Source organism: Macaca fascicularis, chromosome 16 (genome assembly GCF_037993035.2).
Source record: "Macaca fascicularis isolate 582-1 chromosome 16, T2T-MFA8v1.1".
Taxonomy (NCBI): Eukaryota; Metazoa; Chordata; class Mammalia; order Primates; family Cercopithecidae; genus Macaca; species Macaca fascicularis.
Genome location: NC_088390.1, coordinates 968,070 through 986,285, shown reverse-complemented (window position 1 = coordinate 986,285; position 18,216 = coordinate 968,070). Strand labels below are relative to the sequence as shown.

General features: G+C 49.6%; 1 protein-coding gene across 4 annotated transcripts in view; it reads left to right on the top strand.

The window, feature by feature from the left end:
- NXN (nucleoredoxin) overlaps positions 1-18,216 on the top strand; it is a 191,103-nt gene that overhangs the window by 118,281 nt on the left and 54,606 nt on the right. The window contains exon 1 of one of the 4 annotated variants that reach the window (XM_074018145.1): positions 10,890-12,450. The exons of the other annotated variants lie outside the window; for them this stretch is intronic. Within the exon in view, the coding sequence (XP_073874246.1) occupies positions 12,169-12,450 (282 nt within the window). The 5' untranslated portion in view covers positions 10,890-12,168. Of the gene's footprint in view, positions 1-10,889; positions 12,451-18,216 lie in introns of those variants that run through there. 4 annotated transcript variants of the gene reach the window in all.

Below are 18,216 nucleotides of genomic sequence, written 5' to 3'. Positions count from 1 at the left end.
CTCCCACCAGCTCTCCTCCCAGGATGCAGAAAGGTGACGCCCGCCAACCCCCAGCGGGTCCCCAAGAGGCCTTCGTGTTAGACCCTCCTACTCATCAGTCCACGAGTTGTGTCCTTTCCCTGCTTGCCAGAGAACTGTAGCTCCACGGGTTTAAAACCAGACTCTGGTCGGACGCAGTGGCTCACGCCTGTAATCCCAGCACTTTGGGAGGCTGAGGTGAGTGGATCATTTGAGGTCAGGAGTTCAAGACCAGCCTGGCCAACATGGTGAGACCCTGTCTTTTCTAAAACTTGAAAAATTAGCCTGGCGTGGTGGACGCCTATAATCTGAGCTACTTGGGAGACTGAGGCAGGAGAATCGCTTGAACCTGGGAGACGGAGGCTGCAGTGAGCCGAGATCATGCCACTGCACACCAGGCTGGGTGATAGAGTGAGACTCTGTATCAAAAAAAAAAAAAAAAAAACCCAAACCAAAACAAAAAAGCCGAGATTCCTTTCCCTACTTTTCACCAGTTTTTCTTCCTCTTTGTTCTCTCCTTCTCTTTCTCTGTCTACTTTTTTCTTTTTCTTTTTTTTTTTTTTGAGACAGAGTTTCTCTCTTGTTGCCCAGGCTGGAGTGCAATGGTGCGATCTTGGCTCACTGCAACCTCCACCTCCCAGGTTCAAGTGATTGTCCTGCCTCAGCCTCCCCAGTAGCTGGGATTACAGGCACCCCGCCACCACGCCTGGCTAATTTTGTTATTTTTAGTTGAGATGGGGTTTCATCATGTGGGCCAAGCTGATCTCGAACTCCTGACCTCATGATCCACCCACCTCGGCCTCCCAAAGTACTGGGATTACTGGCGTGAGCCACCGCACCCCGCCCGTCTACCCATTCTTTCATTAATGTGTTCTTTAAACACATATGAGAGCTTTTAACTGGCTCTACATGTTGTTTTAGGCTCTGGTTGTGAATAGGGTCTCACTGACGCATCTATTCAAGCTGCAGCCTTGGCATTCTCATTCCCCCATTCATTGGATTTAATCAGGTGGGGCACTGTTGTTTCACTAGCCCCTTAATGAGTCCACCAATTTCCAGGCTCACCCTGTCTCCACGGCTCCCAGAACAACCTATCTACGGTACCAGTTGTTCACGTCACTGCCGTGTGGGCCAGCCGTCATTACGGGTGGATCCAACCCAAACTCCCTGGGGTGGGCTTCAAGGCCACCCCCGCCCCAAGCCCCACCCAAGCCCCGCCCCCAATCCCCACCTGGCCTTCTAGCACCTTCACCTTTGCAGGCTTTGCTTAGCCACACTGCTCGACTCCCAGGGTCCCCAAAGACATCGCCCATCGCCAAACCTTGGAACCTTTGAGCATGATGGCTCCTGCTCCTGGGATTCCCTTCCGTTCTTCTCTCTCCGGTGAGGTTGTGTACTAATGTAAGCTGTACACGTTGTCTTTTCAAAATGTTACCTCCTCTAAGAAGCCTTACCCCGCACTGTGAGTGGTCACTGCACATCTCTGTTTGGTGCCATTGCCTGTATTCTGGTTAGCTCTTGTCTGTTTCCCCTTCCAGACTGTGTCCCCAGGGCTTCCAGGTCTGGCCTCATTTCTAATAGTTTGTGGCCACAATGTCAGGAGTTAGAGCCCTATTTGTTAGCCCACAGGGCTCCAGCCTCACCCTCTCCCACAGCTCCCGTGCTCTCCCTAGCAGCCCTCAGAGCTTTGTAGTTGACCGTGTGGAAAAACTTGTACTGGGCTCTGCCTGTCTCTTGCTGTTTTCTTGGATGCCTCCCCCATCCCACTCCTGGCCTGCCCGGTGAAATCCAGTTCATTCCTCACAGAGCAGCTCAGATGCTGTGGCTTCCTTCCTCTTCAGTCGCTCTAACTCGCAAGGTTATAAAGCATGAGTGTGTGCCCCAGACATTGTTCTAACATCTTCACCGATTTTCTCTATTATAAAGCACTGAGTGTGTGCCCCAGACATTGTTCTAACATCTTCACCGATTTCCTCTATTATAAAGCACTGAGTGTGTGCCCCAGACGTTGTTCTAACATCTTCACCGATTTTCTCTATTATAAAGCACTGAGTGTGTGCCCCAGACGTTGTTCTAACATCTTCACCGATTTTCTCTATTATAAAGCACTGAGTGTGTGCCCCAGACGTTGTTCTAACATCTTCGCCGATTTCCTCTATTATAAAGCACTGAGTGTGTGCCCCAGACGTTGTTCTAACATCTTCGCCGATTTGCTCTATTATAAAGCACTGAGTGTGTGCCCCAGACGTTGTTCTAAGCATCTTCACCGATTTCCTCTATTATAAAGCACTGAGTGTGTGCCCCAGACGTTGTTCTAAGCATCTTCACCGATTTCCTCTATTATAAAGCACTGAGTGTGTGCCCCAGACGTTGTTCTAACATCTTCACCGATTTCCTCTATTATAAAGCACTGAGTGTGTGCCCCAGACGTTGTTCTAACATCTTCGCCGATTTGCTCTATTATAAAGCACTGAGTGTGTGCCCCAGACATTGTTCTAAGCATCTTCGCTGATTTCCTCTGTTATAAAGCACTGAGTGTGTGCCCCAGACGTTGTTCTAACATCTTCACCAATTTTCTCTATTATAAAGCACTGAGTGTGTGCCCCAGACATTGTTCTAAGCATCTTCACCGATTTCCTATATGTGCCAGTATTATCGCACTTGTATTTTCCTGCATCCTAATAGTTTATGTACGTGTCTGTCTTCCGTATGGGACTGGGGCTTCCTTAAAGGAAAGAAAGACTCATGTATCAGTTGTCTTTCTGTTCCCAGAGTTTAGCACAGGGCTTCACACCCAGAAGGAATCCAGTAATGGCTGGTAAATGCAGCTGTTTGAAAAACACAGTCGCTGTTCACATAGTTGTTTAGTACATGTTTGTTTAATATATTAAGAATTACTTTTTTGTTTGTTTTCGAGATGGAGTTTCACTTTGTCACCCAGGCTGGAGTGCAGTGGCGCAATCTCAGCTCACTGCAACCTCCTTCTCCCAGGTTCAAGCAGTTCTCCTGCCTCAGCCTCCCAAGTAGCTGGAACTACAGGTGCCCGCCACCATGCCCGGCTAATTTTTTGTATTTTTGATAGAGACGGGGTTTCAACATATTGGCCAGGCTGGTCTGGAACTCCTGACCTCAGGTGATCCACCCACCTCGGCCTCCCAACGTGCTGGGATTACAGGCGTGAGATACTATACCTAGCCAAGAATTAATTTGGATGACATAGAATGTGCTGGGAGCTGGTGCCACAAAGGGAACCACAAGGAGTTTTCCGTATAAATGAGGAATGAAGATGCTATTGTGGTGTGAAAGTAGTTACCAGCAAATGATACTAACAGTCGGTGCTACTGAGTTCCCAGCCCACTGAGATTGATTCCTGGGCTTAAGAGAGAATTTCAGAGTCCATAACTCTTGCTTCCTACTCTCCAGGTGCTTTCTTCATTGATGGGGAGACGTACATGAAACACGCTTAGAGCAAAGGATGCCTGGCGTGTTCTAAATGACCCTGATAGGGATGTGATCCTGAGCCAAATTGGGAGTCCTGTGCGTCGTGGCCTGTGTTGACTTCCTTGAGCACCATTGTTCTTAAGTCCCTCTGTCACCTGAAAATTTCAATAGATTTTTTGACAACGTGTGATATTGAGTGTCTTAGTATTCACTTTGGGAGCCTGCCTTTCTTTCTGGGCACCTGTATTTCCTTCCTTTTCCTTCCTTCCCCTTCCTTTCTTCCTTCTCCTTCCTTCCTTCCTTCCTTCCTTCCTTCCTTCCTTCCTCCCTTCCTCCCTCCCTCCCTCCCTCCCTCCCTCCCTCCCTCCCTCCCTCCCTCCCTCCTTCCTTCCTTCCTTCCTTTTTTTCTTTTTCTTTTTTTTTTTGAGATGGATTCTCGCTCTGTCGCCCAGGCTGGAGTGCAGTGGCGCGGTCTTGGCTCACTGCAACCTCTGCCCCCCGGGTTCAAGCGATTCTCCAGCCTCAGTCTCCCAGGTAGGTGGGATTACAGGTGCATGCCGCCATGCATGGCTAATTTTGTATTTTTAGTAGAGACGGGGTTTCAGCCTGATAGCCAGGATGGTCTTGATCTCCTGACCTCGTGATCCACCCACCTCGACCTCCCAAAGTGCTGGGATCACAAGCGTGAGCCACCTCACCCGGCCTAAAAAGTTTTTAAAAGTAGCCAACACCTGTAATCCCAGCACTTTGGGAGGCTGGGGCAGGAGGACAGCTTGAAGCCGGGAGTTTGAGACCCCCTGAGCAACAAAATGAGACTGGTCTCCTCTTCTTCTCCCTCTCCTTGTCTTTGATTGACATGTTCCTCCCTCTCTCTCTCTGTCTTTGATGTGTTTCTCTCTGTCTCTCTCTCTCCTTGTCTTTGAATGATGTGTTTCTTTCTCTCCTTGTCTTTGATGTGTTTCTCTCTCTCTCCTTGTCTTTGATGTCTGTCTCTCTCTCCCCCCCTTGTCTTTGATGTCTGTCTCTCTCCCTCTCTCTCTCCCCCCCTTGTCTTTGATGTCTGTCTCTCTCCCTCTCTCTCTCCCCCCCTTGTCTTTGATGTCTGTCTCTCTCCCTCTCTCTCTCCCCCCCTTGTCTTTGATGTCTGTCTCTCTCCCTCTCTCTCTCCCCCCCTTGTCTTTGATGTCTGTCTCTCTCCCTCTCTCTCTCCCCCCCTTGTCTTTGATGTCTCTCTTTCTCTCTCCCCCCACCCCCTCCCTCCTCCCACCTTTGATTCACGTGTTCAGCATCCCAGCCACTGAGCATTTGGCAGCTTGGCAGAAAGGCCGGGACTCAGTGCGGGAACTCTCCATCATCCCTGGTTCTTCCATTTATGGCTTCAGGTCCTTCTTCCTCATCCTGTTTCAGAACCACAGTCCTCAACTTTTTCATTTTTTATTTTTATTTTTGCCACAGGACACATGGTGTCTGAAATTCCACGCATAACATACTTCTCTGGGCTTGTCCAAATGTTGATAATTCCTCCCCCAATCCCTCACCCCCAAGCTTCCTAGGAAATAAAGCAAATAGTGCTACAGATGCTTTGTGATATGTGGTTCATGAAAGCATTTTACAAGCTTGGGAGCTTGTAACACTTACTAGTAAGTGTTCATCATAACAGCATAGCTGGATCAGGGCTGGATAAAACATGTCATTCCCAATTAGCTAGTGTGACATCAACATTTTCCATTCAGGGAAACTTATCAAAAGCAAATGCAGCCGGGTGCGGTGACTCACGCCTGTACCCAGCACTTTGGGAGGCCAAGGCAGGCATATCATGAGGTCAGGAGTTCGAGACCAGCCTGGCCAACATGGTGAAAGCCCGTCTCTACTAAAAATACAAAAATCAGCTGGGCGTGATGGCGGGCGCCTATAGTCCCAGCTACTCCGGAGGCTGAGGCAGGAGAATGGCGTGAACCCGGGAGGTGGAGCTTGCAGTGAGCCGAGATCGCGCCACTGTACTCCAGCCTGGGCAATAGAGCGAGACTCTGTCTCAAAAAAAATAATAATAAAAATAAATAAATAAAAGCATATAGCACCAGAAATGTGAGAGATTCCAAACCATTTGCTCAGAAAGAAAGACTGGGTGGGGTGGATAAGATTCTTTTTTTTTTTTTTTTTTCCAGACAGAGTCTCACCGTGTTGCCCAGGCTTGAATGCAGTAGCACAATCTGGGCTCACTGGAACCTCTGCCTTCCAGGCTCAAGCAGTCTTCCCACCTTAGCCTCTCACGTAGCTGGGACTACAGGCACGTGTCCCCACACCTGGCTAATTATTATTATTTTTTTTATTTTTGTTTTTTTTTGTAAAAGGGTCTCGGTACATTGTCCAGGCTGGTCTCGAACTCCTGGACTCAAGCAATCCTCCCTCCTTGGCTGTGCTAGGATTACAGGCCTGAGCCACTGAACTCAGCCAGGATTTTTCTTTTTTTTTTTTTTTTTTTTGAGACGGAGTCTCGCTCTGTCGCCCAGGCTGGAGTGCAGTGGCCGGATCTCAGCTCACTGCAAGCTCCGCCTCCCGGGTTCACGCCATTCTCCTGCCTCAGCCTCCCGAGTAGCTGGGACTACAGGCGCCTGCCACCGCGCCCGGCTAGTTTTTTGTATTTTTTCAAGTAGAGACGGGGTTTCACCGTGTTAGCCAGGATGGTCTCGATCTCCTGACCTTGTGATCCGCCCGTCTCGGCCTCCCAAAGTGCTGGGATTACAGGCTTGAGCCACCGCGCCCGGCCTCAGCCAGGATTTTTCATTCAACTTGGCCCTTCCCATCCTGTGATGTTCCCTTAGGCCTCTTCACTCTGATCACGTAATAACGGTGAGACGATTCAGGCTCATGAATCTTCCACGTCACACGGTACATTCAAGGTGCTTTCCCCATTAGTAACACACAGAACCAGAATCTTGCTGGATTAACTTTCCCTTTGCTTCTCTAATCCACTACCTCCGTGCCTGGGTTGGAGAACTGGAATCAGAAAGTGACTGGGGGCCAAATGGAGACTGGAATAATTCCGGGAGCAGCTTAGTGTGGGCTTTCTTGGCCCTGTTGACATCTGAGCCAGGTACTTCTTTGCTGCGGGAGGAGCTGTCCTGTGCATGGTAGAATGTGAACAGCATCCTGGCTTCTGCAACACTCCACTCCCCAGTGTGACAGCCAAGGGCATCCCCAGGCATTGCTAAATGGCCCCTGGGAAGCACAACCACTCCCTAGTTGAAAACTCTACTGGCTTAAAGCAAAAGCAAGCCCCCGGCACCATCCCTTCCTTCCTAACCAGGAGAGCTCCTGCAGGCCACCTGTCCCTCTGGGCAGCAGGTCAGCGGGTCTTTTTTTTTTTTTTTTTGAGACAGAGTCTTGCTCTGTCGCCCAGGCTGGAGTGCAGTGGCCGGATCTCAGCTCACTGCAAGCTCCGCCTCCCAGGTTCACGCCATTCTCCTGCCTCAGCCTCCTGAGTAGCTGGGACTACAGGTGCCGCCACCACGCCCGGCTAATTTTTTTGTATTTTTAGTAGAGACGGGTTTTCACCGTGTTAGCCAGGATGGTCTCGATCTCCTGACCTCGTGATCCGCCTGCCTCGGCCTCCCAAAGTGCTGGGATTACAGGCGTGAGCAACCGCGCCCGGCCAGGTCAGTGGTTCTTAACTGAGATCAGAGACAAAGAACTGGTTTCCAGAGAGGCCTGGAGGAGAATTGGCAGGACGTAGCCATTAACTGTCCATGGAACACAGAAGAGTAGGGGACGAGCGTCAAGATTTTACGACTGACCACATCCCCCTCCCCCCACTCACTTCTCTGGGGAACTTACCGAGCTGGGCTCTGTAATGAGGAGTCTTTCCCTGGTGGGGAGGGCTCCCTAGGTGATCTCATCGAAAGCTACACATGCCAACGAGTCTTACAGTGTCTTTCTCAAGTATTAAGTCTAAATGCTGCAGAAGTAATACTTAAAGTATGTGGATGTGAACAGGGACGCAGGAGCTTTTGCCAAAATGGTCCCGTTTGCAGCTCAGGAACCTTAGAGACCTTCCTTCTTCCACCTCGGAATCTGTGTAGGTTCCTGCCCCTGTTGGTCGGAGCAGAGATGTGTCAGGCAGCCCCCTGAGACCTAAAGTCACCTGCCTGAGCGCCTGGATCAGAGAGCATGAGCTGGGGCCTGGTGAGTCAGAAGCTGGATCACTCTCGGGTCGGTGCAGCAGCCTGTTCTGGACGGCCCTCTTAAGCCGTTCTGGCCTTTGATGTAACCTGGGGTGTGTAAGGCTGCCTGCCCTTTACAGAGAAACAGATCTGTGCTGGGAAGTAACGAACAGGAGGCAGGATATGAGATGAGAGAGAAGGAACTGTCTGGTCGATGGGGTTCACCCAGGTCTAGAGGTTCGTCTGTGTGGAGGGTGGGACTTAATAAAGGCAGGAGGCTCGGGCAGAATCCTCCCCAGCCGCTGCCTGGCGTCTGCAGTGACAGAAATCCTGGGAGACCTTCCACCCTGGGCCCTGGGAAGCTCCAGCACTCGGCCTCCGTGTTTTCCTACCTTTCTCTGGCTGCAGTGATTTCCGAGGTTTCCTTTTTGTGCATCTGGACATTTTCCTTTCTCTGCTCATTTCCTTGTCGTACAGACACAGGCGGGATGGCAGGTCCGGCCCGGGGTCAGTGCTGGCACTGGGGTGATCATGATGTAGAGAAGGTAGTTTCTGCGCCTGGGGACGGCGAAGGCGTTAAGTCCGCGGGTGAGAGCCGAGGAGGAGCTCCCTCACCCTGCTGGCTGGATGAGAGTTCAAGGGAGATACGGTCAGGGAGTTTCCCAGTGATTCTCATCAAGTCTCATCAAGGAGCTGGCGTCAGATAAACATTGCTGGGAAGGACAGATCGGATAGAGAGAATCCCACGTGTGAAGGCCGGAGGAGAGGTGAATTCCGGGGAAGGACGGATCGGATAGAGGGAATCCCACGTGCGAAGGCTGGAGGAGAGGTGAATTCCGGGGAATGGTTTCCAGGGAAGCAGCCTCAAGAATGGAGGGAGGGAGATGACTCTGGAGCTCTTGCCGGTGTCCAGCCAGGAGATGATGCATGGGACGCCGCACAAGCTCTGCCAGAGCACAACACACGTCCCCACTGTGTCCCCAGAAGAGGTCGTACTCCTGTCACTCTGAAGGTCATTAATAACAAGGCAAATCAACCACACAGGACCCCCACTTACATCTGAGCAGCTTGTGTACGTACTTTGCAAGGTAATTGCCTGCTAAGTCATTTGTTTAGACTTTATTTTTTTGAGACGGAGTCTCACTCTGGGGGCTCACTGTAGCCTCCACCTCCTGGCTTCAAGCAATTCTTGTGCCTCAGCCTCCCGAGTAGCTGCGATTACAGGCTCCCACCACCACACCTGGCTAATTTTTGTATTTTTTAGTAGAGATGGGGTCTTGCCATGTTGGCCAGGCTGGTCTCAAACTCCTGACCTCAGGTGTCCACCTGCCTTGGCCCCCAAAAGTGCTGGGATTACAGGTGTGAGCCACCGCGCCCGGCCTGTTTAGACTTTTCAATCCTCCACGTGTTCAACTATTTTACTCTTATTAACCACAAGTTTGGGATTCTTCAGAGGGCCAAACTACTGTTCTCCCAGGCTCTGAGAAAAATCTTTTCGTGTCATTTAGCTGCACAGTTTTGCTGAACTTCTCCTTCAACAACAGGCAAGCATGTTTTGGTAGCTGGGGAAGCCCTACTCAGAGCATAACCTTAAGGGACTGGCAAGAATTCCCTGGAGAACCCCGAGAACGTGCTGACCACGCTGGCATCAGTTTTCTTTCCTGGGAGCTGTTTCCACTCACACATTCTGACTCCAGCCTGAGGCTGGCACCAGCGGAGGGTTTGCAGTATTTGAATATTGGCCTTGCCCTGACCCATACTCAAATCATTTGTTTCACTAAGAATATGTATTTTCAGATCGCAAACCAGATTAGTTCACATCTAGCCGTTTAATTGCCGATTCAGTTAAAAAGTCTTTGCTCGCTAGGGTCTGGGCTGAAACTGAACAACGTCAGAGGCGGCCAGGACTTTTTCTTTCATTATAAAACCAGAATTCCACGCACGGACTTAAAACAGTTACGTGGCACTGAAGGATATGACTGAGGGACAACTCAGCTGTAATCTGTCTTAAGTTTCATTTATCTGTTGAGACAGGGTCTCTGTCAGCCACTGCGTACTCCGTCTCCTGGGTACAAGGGTTCTCCTACCTCAGCCTCCCGAGTACCTGGGACTACAGACGCCCACCACCAACTTTTATATTTTTTGTAGAGATGGCGTTTCACCATGTTGCCTAGGCTGATCTTGAACTCCTGAGTGTAGGTGATACTCCTGCCTTGGCCTCTCAAAGTGCTGGGATTATAGGCGTGAGCCACTGTGCCCAGCTTTAAGTTTCTTATATACATCCCTCTGAAATATCCTCTATGCATTTATACACGTATGTGACCGGTATTGTCTGTCCTATTTACAAAAGAAACCTTTGATTTAAAAAAAACATCTAATGTCTTGCCAGTCTTTTCCTATCGGCATAGGCCGACCTGCTTTAATTGTTGCAGTAACAGCATTGTATTCTACTGTATAGAGGGTAATTTACTTGCCCACTGCCCAATAAATGGGTATTTCACTCCTTCCTTCTTTTGCTGTTGCAAATAATAATACTATGATAAACATTGTTGCACATACTTTTTTTTTTTTTTTTTGAGCTAGAGTCTTGCTCTGTCGCCCAGGCTGGAGTACAGTGGCACGTGTCTCGGCTCACTGCAAGCTCCGCCTCACGGGTTCAAGCGAGTCTCCTGCCTCAGCCTCCCGAGTAGCTGGGATTACAGGCATGGGCCACCACGCCCGGCCAATTTCGTAGTATTAGTAGAGATGGGGTTTCTCCATGTTGGTCAGGCTGGTCTCGAAATCCTGACCTCGTGATCTGCCCACCTTGGCCTCCCTAAGTGTTGGGATTACAGGCGTGAGCCACCGCGCCCAGCAACATTGCTGCACATCTGTCTTTGCACACTTCACACATGCATATCTGTGAATTAGAATTGCTAAGCCAAAGAATAACAGACATTATTAACTTCTGTAGACATTGCCAAGGTCCTTCTTGTAGGGGAGAGAGCGTCATTGCTTTATAGAAAATGTGTAACTCAGCCGGGCGTGGTGACTCATGCCTGTAATCCCAGCACTTTTGGGAGGCTGAGGCGGGCAGATCACCTGAGGTGAGGAGTTCGAGATCAGCCTGACCAACATGGAGAAATTCCGTCTCTACTAAAAATACAAAATTAGTTGGGAGTGGTGGTGCATGCCTGTAATCCCAGCTACTCAGGAGGCTGAGGCAGGAGAATTGCTTGAATCGCCTGAAGGCGGAGGTTGCAGTCAGCCAAGATCACACCATTGCACTCCAGCCTGGGTGACAGAGGGAGACTCTGTCTCAAAAAAAAAAAAAGGAAAAAGTGTAACTCCAGCTTTTGACAGCCAGCCTGAAATACCAGTAGTTTCCCTTGCCCAGAAAACATTGCTGCCTAATACAGAGGATATCAGCCAATGCATTTCCTCTGAGGGAGTACAGGGAGAGGGACGATATCGAGCAAGAAAGATGACTTCCGGGAGCTGTGCTTTTCTCCTCTATTCAATCAATGTGGAGGAGATGATCTGTTTAGTCCCATCTCCTAATTTTACGTAAAACCAGGCGTGGTTCAAGTTTCAAGATCCAGGAGCCCAACCTCCAGGACAGCTTAAGCAGGCGGTCAATTCCAGAATGCACCCTTTCGTTTCTGGATTATCTTTTCATCCATGTCGAATGAGAGAGAAGGGTTCGGGGCATCCGGCCCTTCCCTGGGCAGCAGACTGACGGAACAGCGCCCGGATCGCCTCCGTTTTCAGGAGATTTTAAGCAGCTTCCTTAACTTTACCATCCTCTGCCCCTTTAATGCCGAACACATGCCTTAGAGGTCTGTTAATTAGAGGAGCCTCAGCGCGAGCGACGGGGCATGATGGTTTCTGTTATGATCAGGTTGGAAAGGATCTCAGGGTGGAAGTCTGGTCAAAAGCCTTCTGAGATGTTAGACCAGAGAATTATCTGGGGAGGGAAGGGGAATGCAGGGCAAGTTCCTGCAAAGCCTCACACTCATGTTGGTCTCACCGATGTTTATGGGGAGAAACAGCCTGTCACGGGCAGAGCCCACTTTGTTCCTGGATTCTGTTTCTTTCCGTACAGTCCGCCCTCCTGACCTGACACCATTAGGGCTGGTGTCTCGTCCGGGGGTACACGGACCTCAGGAACACAGACGGGTCTAAGCTGGCGCCCCCCACGCTTCGGCAAATCTAAGAGTCAACACTTGGAAGCGCCGTGGTTTTGACTCCCTCAGGAGCAGATGGATTCAGACTTACTCTCCCCACTCCCCGCTTTTCATCGTGGGGAATTCCAGACCTACAGAAAAGTGGAGGACAAGCAGCATGACGCCCATCCTGTGCCCTTCACCGGAACTGAGCGACCGGAACCGGAACCGAGCGACGGTCAACATGTCTGTTCACCGGAACTGAGCAACCGGAACCGAGCAACGGTCAACATGTCTGTTCACCGCAACCCAGCGACGGTAACCGCGTCCCTTCACCGGGACCGAGGAAACGGAACCGCGTCCCTTCACCGGAACCGAGGAACCAGAACCGAGCGAGGGTAAACATGTCCGTTCACCGGAACCGAGCGACAGTAACCGCATCCCTTCACGGGAACCGAGCAACCGGAACCGGAACCAAGCAACGGTGGACGCGTCCCTTCACCGGAACCGAGCAACCGGAACCGAGCAACGGTCCACATGTCCGTTCACCGGAACTGAGCAACGGTGGACGCGTCCCTTCCCCGGAACCGAACGACGGTAACCACGCCGCCTCCCTCGGTTCCCAGGCTTCGCCGCCGCTGACTGGGGAACACACGGTCCGAGCCTGGCGGAACCTCTACCTCTGGGTAAACAGCGGGTGTAGTTTTTCCCTGAAGGACAGTTGACCCTTGATTGACATGGGTTTGAACTGCACGGGTCAGCGTCTATGTAGGCGTTTTTCAACCAAACGTGAATCAAAAATACAGTGTCAGCCAGGTGCAGAGGCTCACGCCTGTAATCCCAGCTCTTTGGGAGGCTGAGGCAGGAGGATTGCGTCAGCCCCGGAGTTTAAGACCTGTGTGGGCAACATACAGAGACCCCCATCTCTACAAATAATATTGAAAATTAGCTGGGCATGGAGGCCTGCACCTGTGGTCCCAGCTACTCGGGAGGCTGAGTCCGGAGGATCGCTTGAGCCAGGGAGGTCGAGGCGGCAGTGAGATGTGATTGTACCACTGCTCTCCATCCGGAGGGACAGAGCGAGACCCTGTCTGAAAACAAAACATGGCTGAGCACAGTGCTGGAATCCTAGCACTTTTGGAGGCCGAGGCAGGCGGATCACGAGGTCAGGAGATCGAGACCACCCTGGCTCATACGGTGAAACCCCGTCTCTACTAAAAATACAAAAAATTGTCTGGGCGTGGCGGCAGGTGCCTGTAGTCCCAGCTACTCCGGAGGCTGAGGCAGGAGAATCGCTTGAACCCGGGAGGCGGAGCTTGCAGTTAGCAGAGATTGCACCACTGCTCTCCAGCCTGGGCAACAGAGCGAGACTCTGTCTCAAAAAAAACAAAGCAAAACAGAACAGTATTCGTAGGATGTGAAACTTAACGTATGCAGAGGCTGGTTTTTACTACACTCAGGTTCTGCAGGGCTGACTGTGGGACTTCAGTACGTGCAGATTTTGGAATACGTGTGGGTCCCGGAACCAATCCCCCGAGTATACATGGGGTAACTGTATTTGAAAATAGATTATATTTATCATATTTCATTCCTAAACCTTCATTATCTCCTAAAAACAAGGGTGTTCCCTTCATAGCAACAATACTCTTATCATACCCAAGAAATGTAGCATTGATACGTGAGGAGCATAGGTCCACTGTCTTGCAGAATTTTCCAGAGTCTGAATTTGTCAAATGGTTCCCTCGTGATTAGATCCAGGCCAAACATTTCTGGCAGGAATGCTGCAGAGCTCCTATTGCATCTCAGCAGGAGCCACATAATAGTTCCGTCCTGTTGTTGATGATGCTGAGGTTAAGCATTGGGTCGAGCTGATGTCTGCCAGATCGCTCGACTTTGTACAGGTATTTTCTCCTTTGTAACTAACGAGCAGTAAGTGTGTGAGACTTTAGGACCGTAGGAATGTTCTCTTTCCAGTAACTTGTCACCCAGTGGCTTCATGTCCACTGATAGGTGATGATTCTTTCATGAATCTGGTTTTTTTTTTGTTTTGTTTTTTGTTTTTTTGAGATGGAGTTTTTCTCTGTGGCCCAGGCTGGAGTGCAGTGGTGCGTTCTTGGCCCACTGCAACCTCCGCCTCCCGGGTTCAAGTGATTCCCCTGCCTCAGCCTCCCGAGTAGCTGGGATTACAGGCGCCCGGCACCACGCCCGGCTAATTTTGTATTTTTAGTAGAGATGGGGTTTTGTTGATCCGCCCATCTCGGCCTCCCAAAGTGCTGGGATTACAGGCGTGAGCCACCGCTCCCGGCTGTTTTATTTGTTTTAAGGGACAGGGTCTCACCCCATCACCCAAACTGGGTTGCAGTGGCACAATCATAGCTCACTGTAGCCTCTAACTCCTGGATTCAGGCGATCCTCCTTCCTCAGCCTCCTGAGTAGCTGGGACTACAGGCATGTGCCACCACACCCAGCTAAGTTTTATTTTTATTTTTGTGTTTTTGAGATGGAGTCTTACCATATTGCTGAAGCTGATCCTGAATTCCTGGTCTCAAGGGAGCCTCCCACCCCGGCCTCCCAAAGCACTGGGATTACAGGTGTGAGCCACCGTGCCTGGCCTCCTGAATCTGTTTTTACACTGATTATTGCAGAATCCTGGGCTTTAAATTGTCACTTCTTCTACATTTATTACCTCACATTCCTTGACGAAGAGCCCCTCATTGCATGAGCACCGTGGCTCACGCCTGTAATCCCAGCACTTTGGGAAGCTGGTGGATCGCTTGAGCTCAGGAGTTCAAGACCAGCCTGGGAAACATGGTGAAACCCCGTCTCCACCAAAAATACAAAAAACTAGCCAAGCATGGTGGTTCACGCCTGTAATCCCAGCTACTTGGGAGGCTGAGGTGAGAGAACTGCTTGAGCCCAGGAGACAGAGGTTGGAGTGAGCTGAGATTGTGCCACTGCACTCCAGCCTGGGCGACAGAGCAAGACTCTATCTCAGTTTAAAACAAACAAACAAAAAAGAGCCTCTCATGTTCTCCCACTCCATTTTTTAGTATTATTTCAGACTCATGGATTTAAAAAAAAAAATTCTATAACTGTAGCTTATTAATTTCACTATTTTTTACTGTATCCCAAATTTGGTAAGTGGGAGTCTTTTCAAGATGGTTCTTGAGTCTTTCAACATGTTCCCAGCATCCTGTAAGCATTTGCTTGCTTTTCTGGCACTCAGTGAGACGTTCAGGCTCAGCTTGGCCTCTCCCTCCCCTAGTCTTGGAATCAGCTCTTCCTCTGAGAAACCCTCCTTCCCTTTGGTGGAGGGATTGTCCTTAGACACCAACATCTGGGCATGAAGTACGTTCCTTGCTGGGCCTCTCACTGCTAAAGAGCAAAGAACGGTCAGGCATGGAGGCTCACGCCTGTAATCCCAACACTTTGGGAGGCTGAGGTGGGCGGATCACCTGAGTACAGGAGTTCAAGACCAGCCTGGCCAACATGGTGAAACCCCGTCTGTACTAAAAATACAAAAATTAGCTGAGCATAGTGACACTTGTTTGTAACCCCAGCTACTCAGGAGGCCAAGCCACACAAATCACTTGAACCCAGGCTGTGGAGGTTGCAGTGAGCCGAGATGGTGCCACTGCATTCCAGCCTAGGTGACAGAGTGAAACTGTGTCTGAAACAAAAACAAAACAAAACAAAAAACTGAGAAATTTAAATGTGTTTTAAAATCTTGAGTCGATACTGATACGTTGCACTCAGAGGCAGCCACCCAGGGCCCTTCCTTACTTCCCCAGTCTGTGTCTGTGTTCCTCTCGTCCCACCGTGATTGATAACCTGGTTTACAGATTTGCAGCCTCCATAATCATGGCCAGTAGTCATCCTAACGAGTCAGGTTCAAACTTTCTTTTCAGTTCTTTTTGTCCTTAGACCACATCCAAGTAAGGAGGAGTAGTCAGAGAGCTAGATCCGAAGGCCACTGGAATTATTTGCCTTTTTCTCTAGGTAGCTAATAATTATTATTAGAGTTAGGGTCACATGTTTCTGTTCCTATTAAACTTTAGGATTTGCTGTTTGCTCCTACTTTTTACTTGATTTTATTCTTTTAGTAAGTAAATGTTTACGAGGTTCAAAAGTCAAAAATATATAGGCCTGGTGCAGTGGCTTATGCCTGTGTTCCCAGCACTTTGGGAGGCCAAGGTGGGCGGATCACCTGAGGTCGGGAGTTCCAGACCAGCCTGGCCAAGATGGCGAAACCTCGTCTTTATGAAAAATTAGCCGGGTGTGGTGGCGTGCGCCTGTAATCCCAGCTACTCAGGAGGTTGAGGCAGGAGAATCGCTTGAACCTGGGAGGCGGAGGTTGCAGTGAGATGAGATCAGGCCACTGCCCTCCAGCTTAGGCAACAGAGCAAGACTCTGTCTTAAAGAATAATAATAATAAATATTTTTTTAAACTTAAAACCATATAAAATAATATACAAAGAGAAGGCTCACTTTCATTGCCAGAAGTGAGTGTGTTCCTTAGTTTCTGACTCACCCTTTCTAACTTCCTTACTGCAAAAGTGATCCACATCTCTCTGTCTTGGGCCCTTCTCTTGATGCTTACACAGGAAGGGTCTGAGGTTCTGGTTCTCAGGATCAGCTGTGACCAGAGGAAACATGTTAGAACAGATTGAAGTCCTGCTCGTCCTTCACTCTGTTAATTTGCTCAGTTTTGTCTGTCGTTTAGTCATCTGTGAAAAGGCAAAGTACCCCGTGGAGGATAGGGAAGGGGTGTCTGGAACGACCTGAGGGCCAGGCCTTTCAGAGAGGAGGAAAGGGAAGGGGTGTTTGCAACGAACGATCTGAGGGCCAGGCCTTTCAGAGAGGAGGAAGCAGCCTGAGTTAGGTTTGGATGGGCCATTGAATGGCGTTTGATGGGAGTGGAGCTAATGAGTGGAGCTGACGGTGGTGTCCCCCGAGCAGATCTGGGATCCGTGCAAGGGATCGTGACGGAGGAGATGAGTTGGTTCTCTGGCAGGCCCGCCCGTCCATGCAGCTGCTGTTTTGTATTTGAGTAGTTTGCGTTTCCCTTTCCTTTTCATACAAGATTATCTAGTCTTAATCCCCTTCCTCCTGCATAAGGGTTGCTGGAAACCATTTTTTTTTCTTTTGAATAAACATCTTGGGGAAGTTAACTTTTCACATTTGTTGTTGTTGTTCTTTACTTGACATTAAGGAGCTTTTATAAGCAATTAAAACTAGGAGAAAACCCAAACCAAAAATTTCCCTAAACTCCGGATGACCTCAGTCGGAACCTCTCCAGCGTTTCTGGTCGTAACTCCTTTGGTGAATTTAGAGAGAGACTCTATTCCACTTCCAAACGACCGCTTTGAACTCTTGGTCAACGTGGATAAACACATCTCCGGGGGTCCGTGAAATATGGTTGTGGGCTCCGACTGAGGAGGCCTCATTTTCAAACCATAGCTGGACGGGAAACTGGATCTGAAAGTATTTCCTGGAATAACTTGCTCCGTTTCTTGAGTGGCAAGTTTTTTTGGTAAAGATACTCTCCCAGACACTGGAGGTGCCATGGCCTTTGAACCAGATCCTTCCAATAGTAAATCATTTTGTCAGTTCCTCCTTGGTGGATGGAATCCATTCTTATCAGGCCAGAGAGCCTTCAAAGTAGAGTCAAGAAACCCAGAAAATTGGCCCCTGCCTGCCCTTGGCTAGCTGTGGGATAGAAAGAGAAGCCTGGGGTTTTCACCATAGGGCTGTTTTCTATAACTCAGCCATTCAGTATCACCTTTGTGGTTCTTTCATGTCAGAATACCAGCTATACTGCCATTCACTTACATTTTTCTTTAAATATATTCATTTTAAAAATTCAGATTTAGGCTAGATGTGGTGGCTCATGCCTGTAATCCCAGCACTTTGGGAGGCTGAGGCGGGAGGATCATGTGAGGTCAGGAGTTCGAGACCAGCCTGGCCAACATGGAGAAACCCCGTCTCTACTAAAAATAGGAAATTAGCTGGGCGTGGTGGCGGGCGCCTGTAATCTCAGCTACTCAGGAGACAGAGGCAGGAGACTCACTTGAACCCGGGAGGCGGAGGTTGCGGTGAGCCGAGATCACACCACTGCACTCCCGCCTGGGTGACAGAGAGAGACTCTTGTCTCAAAGAAGAAAAAAAAAAAAAGAAAAGAAAAAAAGACAAGTACTTAGCAAGACCAGTGGTAAAGACCAGGATAAAGACTACTTTACCCACAGACTCCCGTTCTAAAGCATGCCCTGCAGTGACTTAACACTCATCTCCTCGCAGAAGCATCCAGCCGGAGTCCCAGAGGTAAAGACCTCAGTAGGCAGCTTTTCCTGTGGAGTTTGTTCTGTGTTTGCAGAGGCTTTGACTTTAGAACGTCCGTCTCCTCTTACTCAGAGTTGTAGGCTTTTTCTGTCCTCAGCCATGAAGCAAAAGAA